The 23,192-nt window shown below is 40.9% G+C and overlaps 3 protein-coding genes and 2 long non-coding RNA genes across 7 annotated transcripts in view; 4 read left to right on the top strand and 1 right to left on the bottom strand.

Moving 5' to 3' along the window:
• The first annotated feature begins 3,167 nt into the window (after nt 1-3,167).
• Nucleotides 3,168-4,135, top strand: LOC133393579 (uncharacterized). Its single transcript, XR_009766264.1, has 4 exons — nt 3,168-3,512; nt 3,720-3,830; nt 3,922-4,029; nt 4,089-4,135. It is a non-coding gene; the product is annotated as an uncharacterized LOC133393579 (long non-coding RNA).
• Nucleotides 4,136-4,317: 182 nt separating this feature from the next.
• Nucleotides 4,318-6,262, top strand: LOC133392750 (uncharacterized). Of its 2 annotated transcripts, XR_009765802.1 has the most exons (9): nt 4,318-4,428; nt 4,487-4,600; nt 4,659-4,772; nt 4,831-4,944; nt 5,004-5,057; nt 5,132-5,179; nt 5,237-5,293; nt 5,474-5,530; nt 5,596-6,262. It is a non-coding gene; the product is annotated as an uncharacterized LOC133392750 (long non-coding RNA). The 2 variants fall into 2 exon arrangements; XR_009765803.1 differs by lacking the exon at nt 5,132-5,179.
• A 3-nt stretch (nt 6,263-6,265) lies between these two features.
• On the bottom strand, nt 6,266-8,947 carry LOC133392749 (uncharacterized). The gene is made up of 4 exons (XM_061653807.1): nt 8,474-8,947; nt 7,987-8,404; nt 7,565-7,872; nt 6,266-7,509 (listed from the first exon to the last, which is right to left on the bottom strand). Exons 1-4 carry the CDS (start codon nt 8,652-8,654, stop codon nt 6,320-6,322), a joined length of 2,097 nt encoding a protein of 698 aa, XP_061509791.1. The 5' UTR covers nt 8,655-8,947; the 3' UTR covers nt 6,266-6,319.
• A 156-nt stretch (nt 8,948-9,103) lies between these two features.
• Nucleotides 9,104-10,052, top strand: LOC1277413 (uncharacterized). The gene is made up of 2 exons (XM_316873.6): nt 9,104-9,623; nt 9,695-10,052. Exons 1-2 carry the CDS (start codon nt 9,204-9,206, stop codon nt 9,938-9,940), a joined length of 666 nt encoding a protein of 221 aa, XP_316873.4. The 5' UTR covers nt 9,104-9,203; the 3' UTR covers nt 9,941-10,052.
• Nucleotides 10,053-13,230: 3,178 nt separating this feature from the next.
• Nucleotides 13,231-23,192, top strand: part of LOC1277412 (telomerase-binding protein EST1A) — a 45,132-nt gene continuing 35,170 nt past the window's right edge. For both annotated transcript variants that reach the window (XM_061653783.1, XM_061653776.1), the window contains exons 1-7: nt 13,231-13,703; nt 13,924-15,053; nt 15,139-15,281; nt 18,947-20,240; nt 20,317-20,427; nt 20,892-21,166; nt 21,252-21,397. In XM_061653783.1, coding sequence (XP_061509767.1) covers nt 13,962-15,053; nt 15,139-15,281; nt 18,947-20,240; nt 20,317-20,427; nt 20,892-21,166; nt 21,252-21,397 — 3,061 coding nt within the window. In that variant the 5' untranslated portion in view covers nt 13,231-13,703; nt 13,924-13,961. The remainder of the gene's footprint in view (nt 13,704-13,923; nt 15,054-15,138; nt 15,282-18,946; nt 20,241-20,316; nt 20,428-20,891; nt 21,167-21,251; nt 21,398-23,192) is intronic.

The following is a 23,192-nucleotide window of genomic DNA, read 5'->3' as shown; positions in this document are numbered from 1 at the left end:
ATCCCAAGACCCCTTAATAAATACCCTACGACAAAAACTTGAAGCTGGTTCTGTTCAAGGATTTATCCTCCAAGATGGTTTGGTATATCGTCAGTCTTCCACAAATCATCTTCAATTATATGTGCCACGAGAAATGGTAGACAATATTATCCGACACAATCACGAAAAGATTGGTCATCTTGCCATCAGCAAAACTTGCCAAACCATTAGCCAACACTATTGGTTCCCTCATATGAAACCAAGAGTTGAGAACTTCATTAAAAATTGTTTAAAATGCATCGTCTATTCAGCACCTCCAAGAACTAACAACCGAAATATGTACAGTATTCCAAAGACACCCGTACCATTCAACACGTTGCATATTGATCATTTAGGACCCCTACCCAACATTACATCTCGCAAGAAATATATATTGGTTGTCATAGATGCCTTCACCAAATTTACAAAACTATACGCTACCGCTACAACTAATACTAATGAAGTATGTGAAGCTCTCACTCAATATATGTCATATTATAGCAGACCGAAGCGAATTATAAGTGACCGTGCAACATGCTTTACTTCAACCGCATTCAAAGAGTTTGTTGATTCTAATGATATCACTCATGTTCTTAATGCAACGGGTTCCCCCCAAGCGAACGGGCAGGTGGAACGTGTTAATCGTGTACTTCGCCCCATTTTAAGCAAATTATGCAATTCTTCTGACCATTCTGATTGGAGTTCGCATTTGAGATCCGCTGAACATGCCCTCAACAATACTGTCCATAGTTCCACAAACTTTCTTCCTTCGATTCTTCTTTTCGGCATTGAGCAACGAGGCCAGATCTTAGACGAATTACATGAATTCCTTAATGATAAGCATGTTACAACAAACCGTGACTTAAACCTTCTTCGTTCTGAAGCGTTATCTAACATTGAATATTCACAATATCGAAACGAACAATACGTAGCCAATAGAACCAAGCCAGCCCCTAGTTTCTCTGAAGGAGATCTGGTAGCTATCAAATACACAGATTCCACTAATGCAAATAAGAAACTCGTCTGCAAGTTCCGCGGCCCTTATATAGTTCATAAAGTACTTCCCCACGACCGTTATGTAATTAGAGATGTTGATGGATTTCAGATCACGCAGATGCCTTATGACGGAGTTTTAGAGGTAGACAAACTTAGGAAATGGTCTAATAACATATAACATGATGTATTACTAGACAGCATCGTATTGCTTTAATTAGAATAGAATTGAGGTCAATCCTAGGTCAGGATAGCCGAGCTGTAATATCTTAGACATATGACCACGATGCGGCCACTGTGCTTCGTGTGTCAAACTTGATCATGACCGCTGTCATGATCATCGTGCGCGCGGCAATGAACAATAAACGTCATTCGTTTACGGATCGTCGTACCGGCAACATCTTCAGTCTTCTTCTGTGTCGGTTTATTTCTTCTGCCTTTATTCTTCTGCCTTCGGACTGTGCTCAGTTTGAGTTCATCGGTTGATTTGAATTAATTCAAATTAATTCTAATCATTACATTATATAAATGCACTATATATATGTGTATATATATACATACATATATAGACACATAAAGCTTTACGCATCTATATATTAATACATATAAAGATATTTGAATATTTATGTAAAGGTCAAATTATTTTTTTTTATTTACATTTTTTACACTGCTGAAAACTTTTTAGAAAAATATCATAACACATTTTTACCATGTTAATAACGCTTATAACTCTTTAAAATAAAACCAATAAACATTTTTATAGATTTTTATAAAGTACCCAAGCGCCACAGATTAAGCTTAAACGACTGGAAAATTGAATATCCATAGAAAGATGGCGGTTTGATCAATAGATGGCGTATTACAACTCATCATTATATTGCTATCCTTTTCTTGCAATATATTTCGACAAGTTTCATCTTATCATGACCTATATAGCATTCTAACTTTCTGAGCAAAAATCTTTATGAATGGTCGTGTGGTCAAATACGTGGGTATCAACACCAACGACCATTACTCAAATCTCACTTGCTTCAGTGCTGGTGGTTTCCGTTGGAGTTTAGTATTTAAACAATCGTATCGCCGTTCTAGTTCTAGCGATGCATAACTTCAATGCGAAACCATACAACAGTACAGAGGAAATGAGAAAACTCCTCTCCAAGCGATGAAGCTCAACTGGTTGGGGTATCCCACCAACAGAGAGCGCCACCAGCTTTTTTGCTATTTTTAGAATGCATGAGTCGTTTGCCGTCTGCTAAACGAAGTCTTTCTATATTCCGTTTAGGTAGAGTGCTTGAGTCGTTTAGAAGCCGTTTAGTGGTCGTTTAGTGGATTTGTGGCACTTGGGTACAGGTGGGGCTTGACCGACAGCAGTTGTTGTGCCAAAGAAGAAGAAGAACGTACAGTATAAAAAAATATGTTAGACGTGTAATATACAGTTCTCAAAGCAATTAGATCCATTTTTATGTGAAAATTTTATAAAATGCTGAAAAAAAAATATCTTCATAAAAATCCTTTCAACTTTGACTTGCCTGGAATATGATGTTACCGTATTAATACACGATGTGCAGTCTCAGATTGCGCATATATTCGTTTTATCAAAACGTAAGTCATTTCGCGTAGCCAACCCTGAGCTATAAACGTCATTTCTATACATTTTCAGATTGCACCAAGATTGCGCATAAATTTTCAAGATTATATGTCCGAGATATATAATTTTTTTTGACAGATAAATATATCAAACCGACCCGTTTGACAGTTAAATATATGCGCAATCTGTGATTGCGCATCGTCTATTGCTACGGTTATGAATTGATGGCAACCAAAAGCCAGTGACAGGGTTAATTTTAATTTGAGCAACCATTGTCTACTTCTTCTTCTTTGGCTCAACAACCGTTGTCGGTCAAGGCCTGCCTGTACCAGTAGTGGGCTTTGGCTTTCAGTGACTAATTGATTCCCCCCCCCCCTCCCATAGCAGGATAGTCAATTGTCTACATGGCAAGGTGTATGGATATTAGGAGGTGAAGTGCTTCAGAGCAAATTGACATTTCACGACTTGACATAACAATACTGGGGGCTCCGGTATTAAAATCGGGGAGGGCTGTAGGGGGATATAGAAAATTGTATGCGATTTGACATAACCACCAGCAGCACCAGTGTCAAAATTCAGGCTCACCCGAGTGTCATCTGAGCCCTCACTGTGAGTGTGGAGTGAGTGTGGAAAAACAGTCCAAATTGACATTCATAACGAAGGGCGGGGGAGCGCTTGCTGTCAAAAATGTGGGTGAAAGAAGCCCTATTTGACTGTGGATCGTTTGGCTAAAAAAAAGTAGGTGATATTGTCCCCCACACTTGTGTACCATTTCATTTCGTGTTGTTGTTGTGTATTGGTATTCCACCGTGTGCTCCCGTTGTGTGCCATTGCGTGTTGTGTGTATTCGTATGCCATCGTGTACTCTCGTACTCTTTTGATACTTGGCCTGTGTGAGAGAAGAGAGAGAGAGGTTAGACTTTTTTTAATTAAACTTACCGTGGCGCTGCTGGTATTCGATTCATCGACGACATCAAGTAGGGCCTTTCGCTACAGTCGGCGTTCTCATTTATCTATTGGTCTGGATCGAATACGAGTGTGTTACGTTGCTACATATAGAAATTAATATTGTGTTTACCACTTTCATGATGCGATGGTAATGTTTCATTATTGTTCACAGATATGGAAAACAAAAACAAAAACGTAAGCATCGTAGACGAAAATGGGAATCCTGGTAAGCGGCCCTTAAGCATGCTAAGAAATTTTGAAGAAGAAGAAGAAACAACACTTGGTATGTATTTAAATGTTATAGTTCGATTTTCACCATTCTTAAACTTTGTAATTAATTTGCGTTATGTTGCTTCGATGTTGCTTTTATACAGATTCTGGAAACGCTAAAAAGCAGCAAAAAGAGCAACCATCTGGGACAATGAAGAATTATATTGTTTTTCCAAATGGACAAAAACTAGAAATTCGTGGCACTATTTGTGGTGAGTGTAATGGAGAATTCGTTCTTACGTTCATGAGTAATTTTATCGTTTCCATGCAGGTGCTGTCAATCTGGATCAAACTGTATGTGCGAAACCATTATATGCTAATCCGAGTGAGTTATTTCAAGATCCTTTATGTTACTTCGTTATTAACAGTACTTTTTTTCTTACAGGCTCCACACAAACACAGCAAACTATTTTTTAAAAACTGCTGGAGCTACTCCATGTAAGATTCATGAACACCCTTCCCTCAACCTTTTGAAATAATCGTTATCTTTTTTGCAGGTACTAGCAAACCTGTACAACAGCCATTAGATGTTAAAAAGTCTGCTGGAAAGCCACATCCCGTTACACAAACACAGCAAACTATTTTTTTAAAGACTGCTGGAGCTACTCCAAGTGAGATTCATGAACACCCTTCCCTCAACCTTTTTAATAATCGTTATCTTTTTTGCAGGTACTAGCAAACCTGTACAACAGCCATTAGATGTTAAAAAGTCTGCTGGAAAGCCACATCCCGTTACACAAACACAGCAAACTATTTTTTTAAAGACTGCTGGAGCTACTCCAAGTGAGATTCATGAACACCCTTCCCTCAACCTTTTTAATAATCGTTATCTTTTTTGCAGGTACTAGCAAACCTGTACAACAGCCATTAGATGTTAAAAAGTCTGCTGGAAAGCCACATCCCGTTACACAAACACAGCAAACTATTTTTTTAAAGACTGCTGGAGCTACTCCAAGTGAGATTCATGAACACCCTTCCCTAAACCTTTTTAATAATCGTTATCTTTTTTGCAGGTACTAGCAAACCTGTACAACAGCCATTAGATGTTAAAAAGTCTGCTGGAAAACCAGATCCCGTCACACATACACAGCAAACTATTTTTTTAAAGACTGCTGGAGCTACGCCGAGTAAGTTTTATTTTAACCAATTTCGTACGCTTTGTAATGACCATATTTTTCCTGCATAGGTTATAGTAAATCAATCCAACAAACGTCTTTGGAAACGTCAGGAGATATTATGGGTAGGTTAATTGACGACACCTTCTTTAAATATGAGTTCGTTACATTCGTGACAAATAATATGTTTTCCATTCAGAGTATAGCAAACTAAAACAGCATTCCAAAACATCTTACGCTACTCCGGGTAAGCAAATTGAAACATGTTTTAATTATAATTGTGGTAATCTATCTCATTTTATAGGTCCGAGCAAACCGAGTCTGCAAATGGTTAATACCGAACTATCTGGTGGTTTGCTTGGTGAGTGAAAAAGAATTAAAATTTAGTTCATAGACCTAATTAACTTGTTGTACAGCAGCCAATACAACTTATTATGAGCAAACATATTCAGAGCGTAGAAACAAAAAACCAAATAAGGCATGTGTTAAATATATTTGTTTTATTTTTAATATTTGGTTTGTTCTTCCATCTTTATTTCAGATCCCGACGATACTCCATTCTTAATCACCAAGAACATATTACGACAGCTTATTCGTGGTACTTATATGGGTCCGAAGGGTGACTTGAATATATGGTAATTTGTTTTTTATTTGTGATTTTAGATGAAGTTACTAGCGTATTCCAGGAACAAAGGGATAGTTTCATGGAACCAATGTTTCGACGCATGGCCGGAATGGAAGCGACTTTTGCTTCACTGTATAATCAAATCTCGTCACAGACCAATCAAACGAATGTTGATCCAAAAGTGTTGGAAAATTTCGAGTTTGATACCATCGACAGTGGCGAAGCATTGACTGAACTTGACGAGCGACTTAAAAACGATGATCAGTATAAAAATACGTTTGTTGCATGGGTTCAAAGGTACATTAACGTGCCAATAAGTACAAAAAGGATGTCGAAACTGCTCAAAGCGTTATTTACACCCAAATTTCTTTGCCTTCTGACATGGAGTGGAAGAGGAAAAAGAGCAATGTACACTTTGTCAAATTATAAAGGAATAATAGACTTGTTTAAAACTGTAGGAAGTACTGAACTTTCCAAAGTAGGGGACCGTGAAGTTGCAGATTTCTTCATCCTTAAATTGAGATACGCTACATACTATCTAAGCCGGCAGGAATGCAACCAAACAAATAGTTGAGGAATCTTTAAGTTTAATTGAGATTTAAAAGCCTTTGACTTTACACTTCATTGAATTTCGCCTCTTAATTCATGTGATATCTTAGAACTCTTATATATACAATACAATGCAGTACAAAATAAATGAAATCGATGTTTTGTTAACAAGTTATAATAGTTTTTATTATTCACTCATCAAGTTATTTTGTATTAGTCATTGAGTGTATTTAATAATGGAAATAATACCATATTTCCATCAGCTTCTTTGATAGTTCTAGCAAATTTAAGTTTGACATCGGAGCATTCTAATAAAACCTCGTCATTTTTCAAATCATCTTTATAAACAGAGTATATATGTAGCTTTGTGGAAGAAATGTGCTCGTCAAAATATTCGAAAATACGGGAAAACATTTTTCCAACTATCATCAACTTATCCTGCTCTTGTCTTACTGAAACAAATTTTAAAATTACGTTTTTGTTGGTCATAAATAAATCGTTGACATCATCATTTCGCAGCTTTAAATTTTTCCTCACATTCATAGTAATAGTTTGCCCTCTTTGCGTATAAAACGGCTGACGAAATGGTTGATCGTTTTGTTGAGCTCCTGTAAAATTTTCAAATTCCGATATTCTACGAATTGCCTGTTCTAAACATCTATAGTTAGTTCTAATGAGCCTGTTTTTTATATTTCCTAGCTTGCGTTCATATGCATATGTTGAGTGATAGTCCAGAGGACCAAACCGCTCTACTTCTTCTTCGAGGTGGATTAGACTATGTACATTGGACGTAACAGCTTTTTTATGATATACATCGGCAAATGTTTCTACAAAAGTTTTTAGCATAGTACCAGCAGCTTTCCAGTGTTCTTTATGTTCGGTCGATGAAAATATCGTTATAGCACAGAAATAAAGCATAAAATGCTTATATTCCTGCTCACTCAACAATCCTTCCAATACTACGGGAGCCACGTAATGGAGAAACGTTTTGCAATCTGATCCTTTCCAATATGCTAGGTCGTCAATCGGGCGCATTTTTTGGTTCGTTTCAAAGGGGAGTTTTTGTTTTAGGAGTCTTTGTTTAAATTCTTCACGTTGCTGGCGATTCCATCTTTTCCATTCTTTTAACACTCCCATGTACCAAATGTGAAGTAGTTTTTTTGTAAGACCAATGTCTATTTGATGGAGACGATCAACAACAATCATATCCAGAATGATGTCAAATTCGTCCAAATCAATCAACGGCGTAGACCCCGTACAATGCAGAATATAATCTCCATCTAAAAATCCTTTGTGAGTGCGCTTTGCCGCAGACGTATCCAAAAAGACCATTCGTTGTGACACCGATTCTCCTTCACAGCAACATTTTAAACAGGAGTGTCTTCCAGTATGACCTTGGACACCTGCAAAGAAACAACATTTAGAAAATTTTACCTGTCATAAATGCTTATATTTTACCTTTAATGAAAGCTCGTGCTGGTGTATCTGCGATGATGGCTCGTAATTTTAACGTGATGGCATTTTCTCCCACCATCAGTCCAGTGCTCGATAATAAATTTATCTCATCGACTAGCTGCCGCAGATAAAGCTCATTACTTTCCGGTTTTGTTGGTCCGCAATAGATAGCCACGATCATCACTGGCCAATCCGGCTGGTCAACAATCTTCAACAAAATTGGCCAGAACTGTGTTTTAGATCGCGTATGAAGAGGAAGGCCATCGATGTTAAGATCGTACTGAAGCGTCTGTGGCACTGCAGTATGTTTTCTTTTAAAAGAGAAGGTTATTTAAATTATTACTTAGTATTCTCACATCAGCTTTTCGGGAGCCTTCTAAACAAATGCATATATTCGTATTCATAAGCAATGTAGATTTACTTACCGCATTTCACTTGTCAAGCAGTGGCGTATTCCATTATACCAAAATTTGCCATTTCCTATGGACGAAAGGATAGCAGGATTTCGTCGTGTCCGCAGCAATGTCCTTGGATCTTTAGGCACACGGAGATCTGTTTTGGCTCGAAGATATTTTAACAAACTTTTTAAAGATGCGTGCGATTCTGATCGAGCTAGCGCCCAATACCGTAAGCCCTCTTCGCTTGTCATTTTGGTGTAGTCAGGATCGTTTTCATCGTCCTCAGATGCTATGTCCTGATCGTCGTCCATCGATGCTTCATCTTCCGATTCACTTAGGTTCAGTTCCAAATCCTGAGTTTCTTGAAAAAGCATGAGTTCGGGATCAACTGATGATGCCATATCGGTATTCTCGCCATCGAACAGCTCCGGTGAAGTTGACGCTGCTACAAAGCCAACAAGAAATGCTAATTATAGAACTGTAAACTTAATAGCTGTTACATTAGAATACTTACCTTGTAGTTCTGATGGCGATACCACATTCACAATATCTTCCACCGATTCTTTATACTGCTTTAACAGTTTTGCGGCTCTTCGGTATAAAACGCCAGACTTACGCAGAGCCTGCAAATGGCGATTTTTGCCACACAATTTGTTTATAACCGAGAGTTTTTTCTCATTTGAGTCCATTTTCATAAAGAAAACTAACTTAAATATCAACACAAATGCGTACAAGGTTGCTAAAATGCTGCGAAAGACGCCACGAAGCTGCGAACCACAAACATGCAAAAGACGCTACGAAAAATGTTTTGATTTTTTCCTTCTTCTCTTCCAAACATATTCTCCCTCTTCCCTTGCTGCCAAGTTTCTCAGTAGCGTCACCTATCGGACTTTGCACAAAGCTCTGAAAAGTGTATGATTTTGTTGGATTTCGACACTGTTTCAGACAGAAAGGCTCACAAATCTGTGTTTTGACAGCTTCGGTGCTGCTGGTGACAATACTCAATGATGGCGCCCTGAAAACGCGCTAACAATTCACCTCCTTAATAAACACACCTTGTCTACATGGTTCGCAAATGTCAAGCTAATGTCATGTAGTCCGATTTTGCTACTTGGGGCATGCGCACCTTGCCTACGTCTACCTTGGTTGAACGTCAAACACAACCACAACAATCGGCAATGTGCATTCGCTCGTAAACACCGACGGTGGCTCAGAATCACGACAGAATCAGCAGGCAGTTTGCGATGGCCCTTCTGCACAAAAAAGCGTCCGAAATCCCGAAGGATGCCGTGCGTTTGAGCGAGGAGGAGGCAGTACAGTACTTCCTGAAGCTGGTGCAGAACTGGGAAAACCGGTCAGAAGTGTGGCCCATCATCTACACGCCCGGTGTGCTGGGCGCCGGTACGGTGTTTACCGGATTCTACATCAACAACTACTACCGACGAGTGCTCAAGCTTGGCAGCTATGGGCGGCTTTCAAGCTACCTGCCAGCGGTTGCGCTTCCTGCGATTATGGCCACCTTCTTCCACACAACGTTCGTGCTGCCGGATATAGTGCTCAACAAGGAGCCGTGCCCCGTTTGCCTGCAGACTCGAGCGGCCCTGCTGCAAACTGGCTTTGGGGTAGCATACCCCATGCTGCTGGTTCCGCTGTCGTCTTTCATGGTACGTGGGCGAAATCGTGAAGAAAACGCGAACGGACAGCGCTCATTCATCGCTCTCGTCTTTCGTTACAGTTTGCAACGCGGCATTTTACCTACCGGCTACCATCAATCGTCGAGAAGCCGAAGGAGGTGCTGAAGCTGTACAGGAAGCTGTCCGGACCGATCATGCTTCCCATCACGCTGATGCTCGCCTTCAGCACTGCACTGGCCATCTTTCTTACCGGCAAAGAGTATGAAACGGTGTACAAAGTAAATATTCGCCTACTGCAGCTGGAACGGCAGCTGGAAGACGACGGTGTGGTTCCTATTCAGTCGTAAAAAAAGAAAGTCAGCTGATTTTATGCTAGTGCCAGGGGGAAAAAATACACTTTAGTTGTTTGTAGGTTCGTAGAATGTAATTTAAATAAAACAAATTGATTCAGGATAATTACGATCATTGTTTCAAATATAAGTGAAAAACATCACATGTCAATAGTCCATTCAATTAGTATGTTATGCCACTAATAATATTTATGATATACAACAATTAAAACATAATTTAATTTTTATATGGTGTTCGAAATCACGACCCCATAGTTGTGTTTCGAGTAAAACGAATTAAAGTTGTATGAACTAGAGGTGTGCCAAATGACCCATCTGTGGCGCTTGGGTATTCATGATCATTTTGAAATAATGAGCAGAAAAACTTCCAACATTCCCGAATTTAGAGAAAAATGGTCGATTTTAATATACAGACGGTCCCCGAGATACACGGTTAATGGGGACCGAAAACGACCGCAACATACCGCGTATCTCGAATTTCCGCGTAAGTCGAATCTCGTGATTTCCAGCAAAAATATCACTAATTTTCGTGTAATTTTGCAAGTAGGGGGCGATTTTAGTCACTTTATGAATTATATGATATGATTCTGATTGAATATAACAGTTTTAAACCTTTTGAATTAGTTTTTAACATTCAATCAAAAGGGAAATTATTCCGCATTTAACAATTGATGTGTCAAATCAGTACAATTTGCTCAAAGAACTGTCAAATTTAGAAAACCGTGTATCTTCGAATCCGCGTAGGACCTATAAGAGGTACCGTGTATCTCGGGGACCGCCTGTATAGCAATTATCCGCAGTACGCGATACTCGATGTACGCGAATTCGCAGTACGCGATTCCTGTAAATTTGACAGTTCCATGTGTTTTTTTGCACATAATTTAATTCTGTGAAATATTTTATGCTCTTTTGGAATGTCCTTAATGTTTCTTAATGCATTTAAAAATGATAAACGTGCGTAAAAACGTACGATAGCGTATATCGGATAATGACTGTGTTTATGTATATCGCTTTCTAGGGTCATCTAGACCGTCATATCCGAAATCGTCCAGAACCGCCCGGAATCTTCCGGAATCGTTCAAAATCGTACAGAATTGTTTGAAACAGCTCGGAATCCGTCTGAAACTTTCAGAACCGTCGAAATCGTCTGGAATCGCCGGAATCGTCCCTAAAATGTTTAGAGCCTTGATGGAGCCTCTTAGTGTACTGGCAAAAATGGTCTTTTATACTGCCCGTTTTACGGTGTTCAAGTGTTTCGAAGCGAGTGATAGGGAGCTAGTGAACTTTCATCACTGTATAATAGTGATTCTGCAATGAAATTGGATCATTTTTTGTATTTTCCGTTGTTTTGTTGTTCTTAATATCTATCCCATGTTGTAAAATTGCACGAGCTAATTCGCAGGTCACTTAACACTTTCTGATCGTTTAATCTAACTGTGACTTATTGTTGTATCCATAGTAATAAATCGGCCCTATAACTGTCATGTTATTAAAGCCCCAGGCATTAGTATCGATCCACTACGATTCCAGACGATTTCGATGTCTCCAGACGATTCTAGACGATTCCGGACGAATCCGACGATCCCGGTGGAGCTAGCGATTCCATTTCACTGGAGTCGGAATCGGAATACAGGCGGTCCCCGAGATACACGGTACCTCTTATACGCGGATTCGGAGATACGCGGTTTTCAAAATTTGACAGTTCTTTGAGCAAATTGTACTGATTTGACACATCCATTGTGAAATACCAAATAATTTCCGTATTGATCGAATGTAAAATACCATTTAAAAAGGCTTAAAACTGTTCAATTCATTAGAAACATATCAAATAATTAATTTGGTGGCTAAAACCACCCCCTACTTGCAAAATTACACGAAAATTAGTGATATTTTGGCTGGAAATCACGAGATTCGACTAACGCGGAAATTCGAGATAAGCGGTATTTTGCGGCCGTTTTCGGTCCCCAATAACCGTGTATCTCGGGGACCGCCTGTATATCTTCACTGTGATCTGGATCAAGGTGGATTTAAAAATATCAGGTGGTGGACTCTACCCAGTCGGACAAATCCGACTTAATTTACCCCTATCTTACCTCTAAATTACCGGTAATTTAAGAGTAATTTAATGGTAAATTAGCAGTCGTTAATTTACCCATTCGAGCAGTTTTGACAGATCCTATTCCTTCCTCTATTTTGTTTTTATTTTTTTCGGCTAAATTGTTAATAAATAACACGAAATTTATTATATTACAGTTTAATGGTTATATTCAATCATTTTCCTTAACTTTTACAAACGATTACAATGATTTTTTTTTAGCAAACTCGACTTGAACAGCCGCTTCACCCGGAGAAGGTGGTGCACTAATAGCACTAATAAACACTATTTCTCGGCTGTTTTTTTTAACATTTTACAGTTTTAAACACACCGCCGACGTCTTCTTCCACTAAAATATCATTAAAACAATACTCTTTTTGTTCTAATTTATATCTTTTTACTGACAACAAACGACAACACTTCGTACCGCTAAATTGCTCTTAAATTACTGTTATGACAGACACAAAACTGCTCGAATGGGTAAATTAACAGAAGGCTGTCTGACTGGGTAGTGCATTTTGACAATTCGTCACTTGACGTAATGTCCCCAGGATTCAAACTTTGTTTACATTTATTAAATTTGTTCATATAATTTATCTACCGCATTTTTTCGATTAAATATTCGTTAAAAATATATTTTGGACTTTGCGAGTTCTTATTTTACATTAAATTATGGTTTAAAGTGTGTTATTTTGTGTTATTCCGTGAATTTATTCTACAATTCATTGTGTTTTCAACATTTTTGATGATAAATATGAAGAAATAATAATTTTTACGGTTTTTACATTGATTTCTTATTATCTACGAGCCGCATGAACAATTTACGTGAGATTAGAACTCATACTCACATGATTTTGCATAAACCAATCATCAAATCGTTTGTTAATATATCTCATTTTTTCTATAAAATCAATAGACACACAAAAATGCACATAATAATAAAGAAATATGTTCTATTTGCTAAGCTTTGTTTGCGGAAACCAATGGTTAACGGTTCTAAAATGACGTAAAGTCCCTCAACTATGGCGATCCCCCAAAGGCCCTAATCCACCACCTGATATTTTTAATCCACCTTGATCTGGATCACTGTGGGTGCGATCTGGAGAACCCATCTCTACTCGTTACGCCCAAGCAAGAAGAAAAACAAACCCACTTGTAACGAAACTGTATTAACCTTGGCACGATTTGTCAGCCACCCATGCTCGGTCACTCTGCGCCAGAGCTTTGGCCATGGTTTCAAACGCCTTGTGAAGCGGTGAGATGAGTTTTCTTCCGTCAAATGCTTCATTTTGGTTCCCCTTGCATCAAGGGTAGGAAAGGCTGCGAAGTATAAACGAACGAAAAAAGAACAAAAAAAAAAATCCCACTCAAGCTGCTGACACAACATCATTGCATCGTGAATGGTCGCCTCGGTAGAGTGTTTTATTTTGGCGTAAAATTGATATCCGACTATTTTTAACATAAATGACAGTGTGCGATCATCGAGCAGGCAAAACTTTCGTAGCAAGTAAACAAAAGCGCCACATCTTGCTGGAGATTGGCGATAGGCACCGGCGTGAAGGAAGGATACCGTGAGCGATTGATGCACTTTTGGGCGCATTCCGTGACCCCGAGCAACGTAAGCCGCGGAAAGGATATATTGTTGGCGGTACGCGTACCGGGAAGGTAATTAGAACGGCATTGTGGCTGGAAAGCCCGCTGAACTCTTGTGATGCCTCACCGTTGCTGGGAAAGGCTGCTCTCGTAGGGCCATTTTCGTTGTAGAACGGCAGTTGGGCCAGCTGCGTGTATAAACATCGTTATCAAATTGTTACGCAAAGCAGCCGTAGCGGTGGTGGTGGTAGTACGCCTTTTCTAACCGTGAACCTTTGATCGTCTCAACCAGCACAACGATCGAGCCGACGACCTGCCTTGTGCGCGAAGATGAGAAATGCCACCGCACTGCCCACTATGGTTCCCGCCAGTGCAGCGTCGGTATCGTCGCGCAACACCACCAATAAACGCCAGCAGCAGCTGTACAGCCCGGGCAGTGGGCCGCTGCGCAAGACGGAGCTAACTTCCAGCAACCGATCGCTCAACAATCAGCCCCCGCAAACAGACGAACCGTCCCGGCAGCGTTGGGGGAACGGCGGAGCAGACGCGCTGGCGGCTGGTGGAGGATCGATTCGGCACGGTGGCTCCGGCACGGACAGCAACGTGCCCGGGTGTCCACCGGCGTCGGGCGGTTGGCGCACCGAGGGACACTCGAACCAGCAGGCCAACAGCGGCTCCTCGATGGGCGGCGAGGAGCTGGAACCGAGGGGCTTTGCCGCGCCCGCACCAATCAATCGCATGCAGCGCGACACGCGCAGTGTGGAGCCGCGGTACGTGGGCGGCTCGAAGAAACCGTCTATGCCGTCGCTCTCGCACCTGGAGAATCTGCCGCCCCGGCTGCAGAAGAAAACGCTCCAGGATCTGGGCCTGCCGCCGAACTATCTCGAGATAATGCGGGCGGAGCAGCAGGCGATGTCGCAAACGCTGCCGAATCGCAGCGGCTCGCGGCACAACCGCGGCCGGCCACGGGGGTACGCGGGTAGCTCGGGCGGTGGTGGAGGTGGCAGCAGCGGTGCCTATTACACGAACGCTTCGTACGGTGCTTCCGGCCGTACGATGCAGGGGGGCAATAGGCCGGCGAGCGATGACGATTACTCGCGGCCCCGCAGCCGGTCGTCGGAGATTGTGTGCGGGCCGGAGGGAAGCTACGCGCCTCGCAGGGGGCCGTCGAATCGGGAGCGCAGGATGGAGCCGGGACCGGGCAGTCGCAACTCGAGCTGTGACCGCAAAGAGCTGCCCAGGGGCACCCCGTACGCTAATGATGCAAGCAGAAGGAGTGGTGGTGGTGTTGGTGGCCGTTTCAGGCAGTATTCGACCGACAGCAATCGCATGCTGCACGATGGCCTGGGTGGTGAGGTACCGAGCGGTTCGGGTTACGGTTCGATTCCGCCGTATAAGTCGAGCAGTCGGCGCGAATCCTATGTAAGTGTGTTAAATTCTTGTATGCGTAGTGAAACATTAAATTTGTGTTTTTTTTCTTCTTCCATTTCTTGAATCGCGCACACAGAACTGGGCAAATGATTATGATGGTAGCACGGAACAAAATGTAGCAGCAGATCATTCGAGATGGCACGGGAATGTTGATATGGAAACAGTGCCACCAGCAGTGCCGATGGGCAACAACAACCGCAATAGACAAAGAAATCGAAGGTAATTGAGAATAGCACTGTTATTTATGTTTATATTTATTGCTGTACTTATTTTGCAAAATGAAAGCATGGTTGCTTTTTAACGGTCACAGTTACATTGTATCTTTTTGGCTTGTTCTGTCCCCTTAATCGAGATGTTTTGATGGCGAGCACAGGGAAGGAAAAAAAGGTTTACTTTGCCATTTAATTATTTCGCTTTATATAGCGAATTGAAGGTTTTCATAGAAATTTGTCTAGGAGTCGCGTATGCCTCTTGAATTTCTGTAAATGAGTGGTTTGTAAATGTTTTACCACCAGCACCCACTTCTATTCTATCATTTCCATGTAGCTCCCACGTAGGTTTTTTTGGGTTAGGTTTAGGATTTTTCAACTTCAACTCACTGACATATTATGGAGTTTCAATCCACGGCACAAACGTACAATAGAATCGTCCAACCACAAACTATATCTTATTATTTCTGATTAGAATTACGTGTAACGTAATTCTAATCAGGGATATGATGTGATAGGTATGCTGCCATCTTTGTTGGGACATAAACTTGCACATTGGTTTCAAAGCTCTATTTCCATTTTTCCATTAATGAGAGGATTAATGATAAACGTAGAAAAATCTGCATTTTACTTATATCACTACATCCCTTTGTTTTTGCTTTGTCCCATTTCGGTGGTATTGAAGTAAATTTAAATGTTCAACCAATATTTCTCTTGGCGAGTAAAATCTCGCATAACGAGTAATATCATTTGTGTTTCTGCTGATACATTTTTTGGTGCCAACGTATAATCAAGTTCACAATTGTTAACTTTGAGTTATCGATTTTTATTATCGTTCAGGCGAAAAGTATCGGTACTAAAGTTCTATAGTATAAAATGTTTGCTGCGTTTCGATAGGTATGATCAGATTTGATCCACGCAGATTTGATGCAAATGAATTTATCGAAATTGTAGTTCATTTGCTGCAAACAAATGTTCAATTATGATGAAACTGTCTTATGTGGGGAAAATAGCCTAGCAGGAAATATCTAACAACTGAACAACTAACTCTTTCCAAACACAAACCTCTAAAATATTGCTTATCATTGTTATTTAGCTGCAATGCAAGCGGTGATTTGAAATTGTTCTACACGCAAATCACGTCTAGGAAATAATGGAATTTGTCAATTTCTGGAAATATTATACAAAATACTAAAATATTTGTCCACTTTTTCAAAAAAAAAAAATCGATATTCATGACTAAGAAATAATAAACTATAAATATGTATCTTCCCAATGAATACAATTAATGCAATATTAGCATGTTTTCGTAATTTAAATTTTTCATGTTTTAATTGCTTATATGCCATTATATCAGCACATTTCCGGCCTGGAACAAATTATGTCACTTCTCATACACATATGGAATAGAGTTTCCCGCTTGAGAGTGAGGGGATGTGGGGTTCAACTGTATTTTGTTCGATCGTTTATTTGATGATTATTTGATTCGCAATCCTGTGAATGTGTTTTAAACCGTGATAAATGTGCTTAATTTACATGTGTTGGGGCAATCGAGTTGATCCCGATCTTCGGCTCTCGGACGCTAAAATCCCGAACGTCATAGAGGCTCGCTCGTTCTCTTGTTTTGACCGTCAAGGTATTGGACGTTCTTCATCTGTCTCCATATTTGGTTTGTGTATCGTAAAAGGTGAACTAAAGTCTACTACGCGCACCGAGAGCTGACGAAAATACATTGTATCCTAATATCCCCCATCATGCTCAACAGAAGCCATCTCACCGTAACGACCAACGCGGTCATGCCGACCTATAAAAGCTTTCGAGACTTTTTTTCAGTATCATCGCAGCTTGATAGTCAGTCCTTGCTGTGGGGTTATGGTCCATATGAGGCTTACACCCACAATGGACATTTTATAAAGTCGTTAATTAGTTATTTATTTTATTTCCATTTTTAAATTCTATTATTTTATCTGTTGTTAAAGTTAAATCTGGCCGCCAAATGGGTTTGGCTGATTTTGAAAGAAAGGAAGAAATTGTTCTTATAAAAATTACATGAATATGTAAGCAATGCGAAAATATGGCCGAAGCCGTTATAATGTAATTCTAAATAAATCTAAGCAATGCAGCCGAAACGGAATATTTTTAGTATGACATGTCCTGCTGAAATATGGCAAATTCTTCTTACGCCTTGTTACTGAACGATTGTAGTCCTGTTGAAAGCAAAAACTATCTTTTCCAAAAAGTATTTTAGCGCAAGGCTTCAAATGGCGTTTGATAATTGAAATCAATGGTAATTTCCCTTTGGTGATGGAAGCTCTTCAAACCAACTCAGGTGATGAATTTCGATATCGTACGACTGCTTGTATATCATTAAGCCTTTAAAAGCTGGTAAAATCAAGATATGCTATGCTCCATTTATACGATCATTTTCATTGTTATATACAAAGAACCCGGTTTTACGTCCGACAAAATTATGTTGTGGCCATGTTGAGCTTTCAGCAGCAGGTCTAACTACCCTACTACTATTACAGTTAATTTAAATACAGTAGGTGACCGCTATCATTAACCAAATTTGGCCCTTTTCCTCAAAAGTTTGCCGATCGCTGCACTAGACCATTGTCACTCGATGTTTATGCATTCAACGGATATTCTGTTGAATCATGTTTACCTGCACACTTTTTGCAGGAAGCAGAATGATGACAATTAGCAACACCATAGCCAAACGATTGGCAGCGTTTACACTGCATTGGACCTTGTCTGGTGGAGTAATAATTCCACTGGACTCTGCAGTGCTCAAGTGCGTTAATGCAACGCGGCTTTGCAGGATCTACGCTTCGTTTGGGGAAGTGAGGGAGATAGGCTGCGTGTTCGTCATATTTTCTATAGCGAATTTACTTTTTGACTGCCACCGGATTAATACCCTCAACTTCTAGAAGTGTTTTGACCCCTTCATTGAGTATATTGAACAGACCGCTTAGTACTATTTTGCTACTACGATCTTTCGTCAGTAGATATGCTGCGATATACGTCTCTACTGGTTAAGTCAAGTCTACTCGATAAGTCGGAGTGGAATCTGTGTTATTAAGTAGTACAACATGACGACTGTACAACGGGACCGAGGGTAATAAAAATTATGCTCTGAAATTAATAAAAAAAGCGTTTCCAGTGCTCATACTCATTTATGTTTGTATGTGTGTTGAACATTACATGACAATCTCAACCTTACTAATTTATTCTGTAGAAAGACTATCTCATTCTAGATTAGATTAAAATAGATGGCTTTTTTAAATAGATCTGGTAGGAAATTATTCATCTGTTTTCTTGCCTGCCAATGTGTATGTTATTTAAGAACTTCTCCGAGAGTGGGACTGTACGATTTGACGCATACTTCGATTTCAAGTATTGATTTTCTCTATTAGGATTAAAAAAACAAAACAAAAATATCCAGTCAAGCGATAGAAAAATTAACCTTCATTGATTGTGAGAGCGTTACGTGACAATCTTTAGAACATAGCATTCAAAGCTTCATGTTATGACGCAAGTGTGCAAAGAAGAATGTGAAATGGATAATTTTGTTAAATCAATAAGCAGAGATATTTTTTTGCGATTAAATACAAAAAAGACTCCATAAAAGCCACACAAAACATATTGAAATATTTGTTTTCCTTTCTTTTGCAGTACTTCCCGCTCAAGAAACGATTATTACGATGAAATTAAAATGTCCTACCAGCAACGCGTCGGTAACCGCAGCCGACGCAACTCGCAATCATCCAATGTAAGCCGCGAGAACAGCTCCGAGCGCCCCTACTCGCGTTCCGGTGCCAATCGTCGCGGGCACTATCGAGATGCAAGCACCGACCGGGCCTATGAGTCGGGTGGCCGCTTTCAAAAGCATGCCCGCGACCGCTACAACAATCGTAGCCGGGATAACAGCATGAACCGACCGGTGGGTGATATACCGTACGACACGGACGGTAGCGACTGGCGCAGCACAGCAGTAGCCCCGGCGGATGGTGCCGCTCCGCTGAACGACCATACCGAGCGAGCGATTGCCGAGATGACGAAACAGTTTGAAAGCTCGATCGGGATACAGAAGGGCCCGGGCGTGTTAGTTATCCCGTCGGGATTGTCACCGAACAGTGCGAGCTCGACAGTCGCCGCAGCCGAGTGTGGTGGCGGGCGCGAAACGAAGCTGCTGTTCGATCCTAAAAACCCGTCGCAGCCGATCGTCGTTACGCGGACACAGTCAAGGGCAAGCAAGCAGCGCGATGCGCGCGACAGCTTGAGACGGGACGAAGGTCGAGACGGTGGCAGACATCAGCTGGCGGGCGGACCGGCCTGGTACAATCCGGACGGGCAGCAAGCGAAACTGTTGCGCCAGAAGGAGCTGATCTACAAGGTGGTAGAAGCGGACGCACAGCTGCAGGAGCTCATGGAGAGTGGCAATCTGTATGCTGAATGGGCCCGGTACGAGCAGATCCGCCGTGGGCTGCAGGATTTGCTGGAAACGTTCCTGGTGCGGGAGATGCGCTTTGCCCAGGACGTGAATTTGGAGCACCACTTCTGGAAAATGCTGTTCTACGGCATCATCGAGCAGCTGCGCAAGCAGCTGTCGGAAGCGCAGGACGAGCAGTGGAAACAGTACTTGCAGGAGCGTGCGCTCGAGGTGGTGGAAAGTGGTACCGCTTACTTCGAGCAGCTGCTGACGCTGCTCGAGCGCGAGCACCGGTTCAGTCTGGAGCAGTTTATCGGTGCGAATGCGGCGACGAGCACGAAAGGGTTGCGCTACGCGCTGGCGCTTGTGTCGTCTCAGAAAATATTCCTGTTTTTGGGCGATCTTGCCAGGTACCGCGAACAGATCACCGGTGGCCACAACTTCCGCAAAGCCAAACAGTGGTACGTGAAAGCGCAACAGATTCTGCCTAAGAATGGAAGGCCGTACAATCAGCTTGCACTGCTGTCGGTGTATGCGGTAAGGTTTACCTCTGATCGTTGTTGTAGAGCTGCATAAAATAATAATAAAAAAAAATGCTGACACATCTTTGCAGAAACGTAAAATCGACGCAGTTTATTTCTACATGCGTAGCCTGATGTCGTCCAACCCGTTCGAATCAGCAAGGGAGAGTCTGATGGACTTGTTCAACGAAACGAAGAAAAAGGTACCTTTGTGCTGTACTGTTTGTGTTTGGATAGAAAATGTAGAAACATTACTATTAAGTCATTTTGCCAAAAATAACACACATTCGTTTGAAAAAAAGATTGGCTTTCACCGGATAACCGAAGAAACGCTTTTTGTACAACTGTTTTACGGCAGAAAAATCAATTTCCTCTAATCATAAACAATCGAAGCAAACAAACATAAAACAAAACAGAAACCAAAAAAGGGCGTTTAATTCAAGTTACCCTATTTTTTCATCACGCTTACTAACTGCAAACGTTGGCAAACAATCGAAACGGGCAATCTGTAGTATAAATTAGTGGTGAGTGGCTAGTGTATTAGACGTAGCACGAAAACAAACTCGGATCCATGTGTTTGTCCCGAAACGTATGTAAGCTATCCGTAGTAACATGTTTTTATTAATGCGTATTTTCATGTGCGTCACGCGCTACGCAATTCGCTTAGTTTGAGAACAATCAGCGAAAGCGCGAAGACAAACTGCGTGCAAGGAGAAAGGAAAAGGAGCAGCGTTTCGATGGCAACCTGCGGCGTGAAATCTGGATACATCCGGAGGGTGGATCGCGTGTGCACCGGACTGGACCACTGTATCCCATCGCAGCCGGCCATTCGTCCGATACGAGCGACGAAGAGGAGCTGCAGACGCTCGGCACGATCGAGCTGAACAAACGGTTTATCATAAGCTTTTTGCATGTGCTCGGTAAATTGATCACTAAGACGGGGTAAGAGGATGCTCGAGAACGGCTAGCTCTCACTGCAACCGAGTAGTAGATTGCTAAAACTGTGCGCTTTGTTTTTATTCTACAGCATGGAATCGTTTACCCAATGTGCGCAGCAGATGCTGCGCGAGTTTCGCGTGTTGGTGCAGGTCACACCCATCGCTGTGACCAGCTATCGTTTGCTACAGCTAATGTCGCTGAACATGTTTGCGATCGAGATGACGAAACTGAAAGGTATGTTTATTGTTGATTAACTTTTATCTGCTACAAGTACAGTTATTATTATTTTTGTTTTATTTAGTTATTTATTGACTAATCACTCTTTTCTTGCATTCTGGAACTAAGAGAATTTAATAAACTATAATTTACTCAAAATTCCAGCTAAGCCCTAATTCTAACGACTATTATCACCAACATTATCTTCTTATACGTACCAGTCATAAATTAATCAGTCCAGGTGCTACATTGTCTTGCTATTTACAAAATAAATTTTAATGTATGTATGCTATACAATCTTGTGGCTATGGATCAGGTACATTAAACGAATGCACAGGCCGTTCCGGAGTTACGCGGTTTGTGCGTTTCCGAGGAATCCGCGTAACTCGAATGCCAGCGTAAGTCAAATTTCGCGGTTTTCGGTTAAAATACAATTTTATTACTCGGTATTTTTGATTCTATTTAGTGTTTGTATACACATTGGCTGGTATTATTGAATCCGTTCGTAGCGGGAACGTACGACGCTCACATGAAATTCTAGGGATGGCAACGCATTTCTTGAGCCCGCTCCTACAACGCCACGGTGAATAACTGTAGCAACCATCTAGTACGTTAGGAAAATGTGTGTCGGGACGTACGCCGCCGCCACGAACGGATTCAATAATACCAGCCATTATCATGTATTTGATACGATTCGTGCAGAACATTCTGATATTTTTGGCTTTCAAGTGGATTAAATTTATTAGTAAAAATGTAACTTATACTGCATTGGGCAATTCTTGAAGCAAATTGTACTGGTTTGACATTTGATCTATCAAATTTAGAACACCGCGTATCTCTGAATCCGCGCAAGTCGAGAACCGCGGAACTCGGGAAAGACTGTATACCGTATTTTCGCGTGTATAACGACACCCTCGATAACTTATTAACAATTGGCCCCTTTCCGTTTTTAGATCGTAGGCTAAAATTTCAGCATGTCAGCTGTATGCATTGTACAGTCATTATCCGATATACGCTATCGCACGGGACCGAGCGCAATAGCGTATCTCGAGTTTTCGCGTATAGCGGATTCCTATGGAAAAATAGTTTACACTACCGGTTCAAGGGTTGAAATATAGCGTCACAGAGTTTTGCATTGAAGTTTTTTGTTATAAAACAGGTATCTTTTGCACAAATTTAATGCAAAAAGCATTAAGAACACTAAGGAAATTCAAAAAGAGCATAAAATATTTCAAATAATTAAAATATTTGCAAAAAACAAATGGAGCTGTCAAATTTAAAGGAATCGCGTACTGCGAATTCGCGTATATCGAGTATCGCGTACTGCGGATAATTGCTGTATAGCAGTTTTCGAGCAGCTATCAAAGTGGGTATTGTATACAGGTGTGCTTATCCCAAAGTGTTTGTATTTAGAAGGCTGATTTTTGTCGCTTCTGCTTCTGAATGAAGATTTTAAGAGTATTTTGTGTATTCGTCAAGCTACCAGAAAGCCTGTTTGAGCAAAAGTTTTCACCCGTCATGTCAAAAAGTGATATTCAAATTTGGTTATAAAAACATGCTATGAGACCACCTGGACTACATACACTTATATTCTGGATTTCATCACCAGATCTCTTGCAGGCTAGTTGAAAATTTGCAGGCTAGTTTTGTGTGTGGTTTTGTATGGAGTGTTTATATGATTTCAGCCTCCAAGTGTCAAAAAAAGCTGACTACAATCGTGAAGGGCCCCAATTTGAGGAAAAAAGGTGTCCTACGTTTAATACTAAAGAACAAAAACAAATTTGTTCAGGTGACCAAAATAAATTACAAATTT

The sequence above is a fragment of the Anopheles gambiae genome, chromosome X, assembly GCF_943734735.2.
Source record: "Anopheles gambiae chromosome X, idAnoGambNW_F1_1, whole genome shotgun sequence".
Lineage (NCBI taxonomy): Eukaryota > Metazoa > Arthropoda > Insecta > Diptera > Culicidae > Anopheles > Anopheles gambiae.
This window is presented reverse-complemented; position numbering and strand designations above follow the sequence as displayed.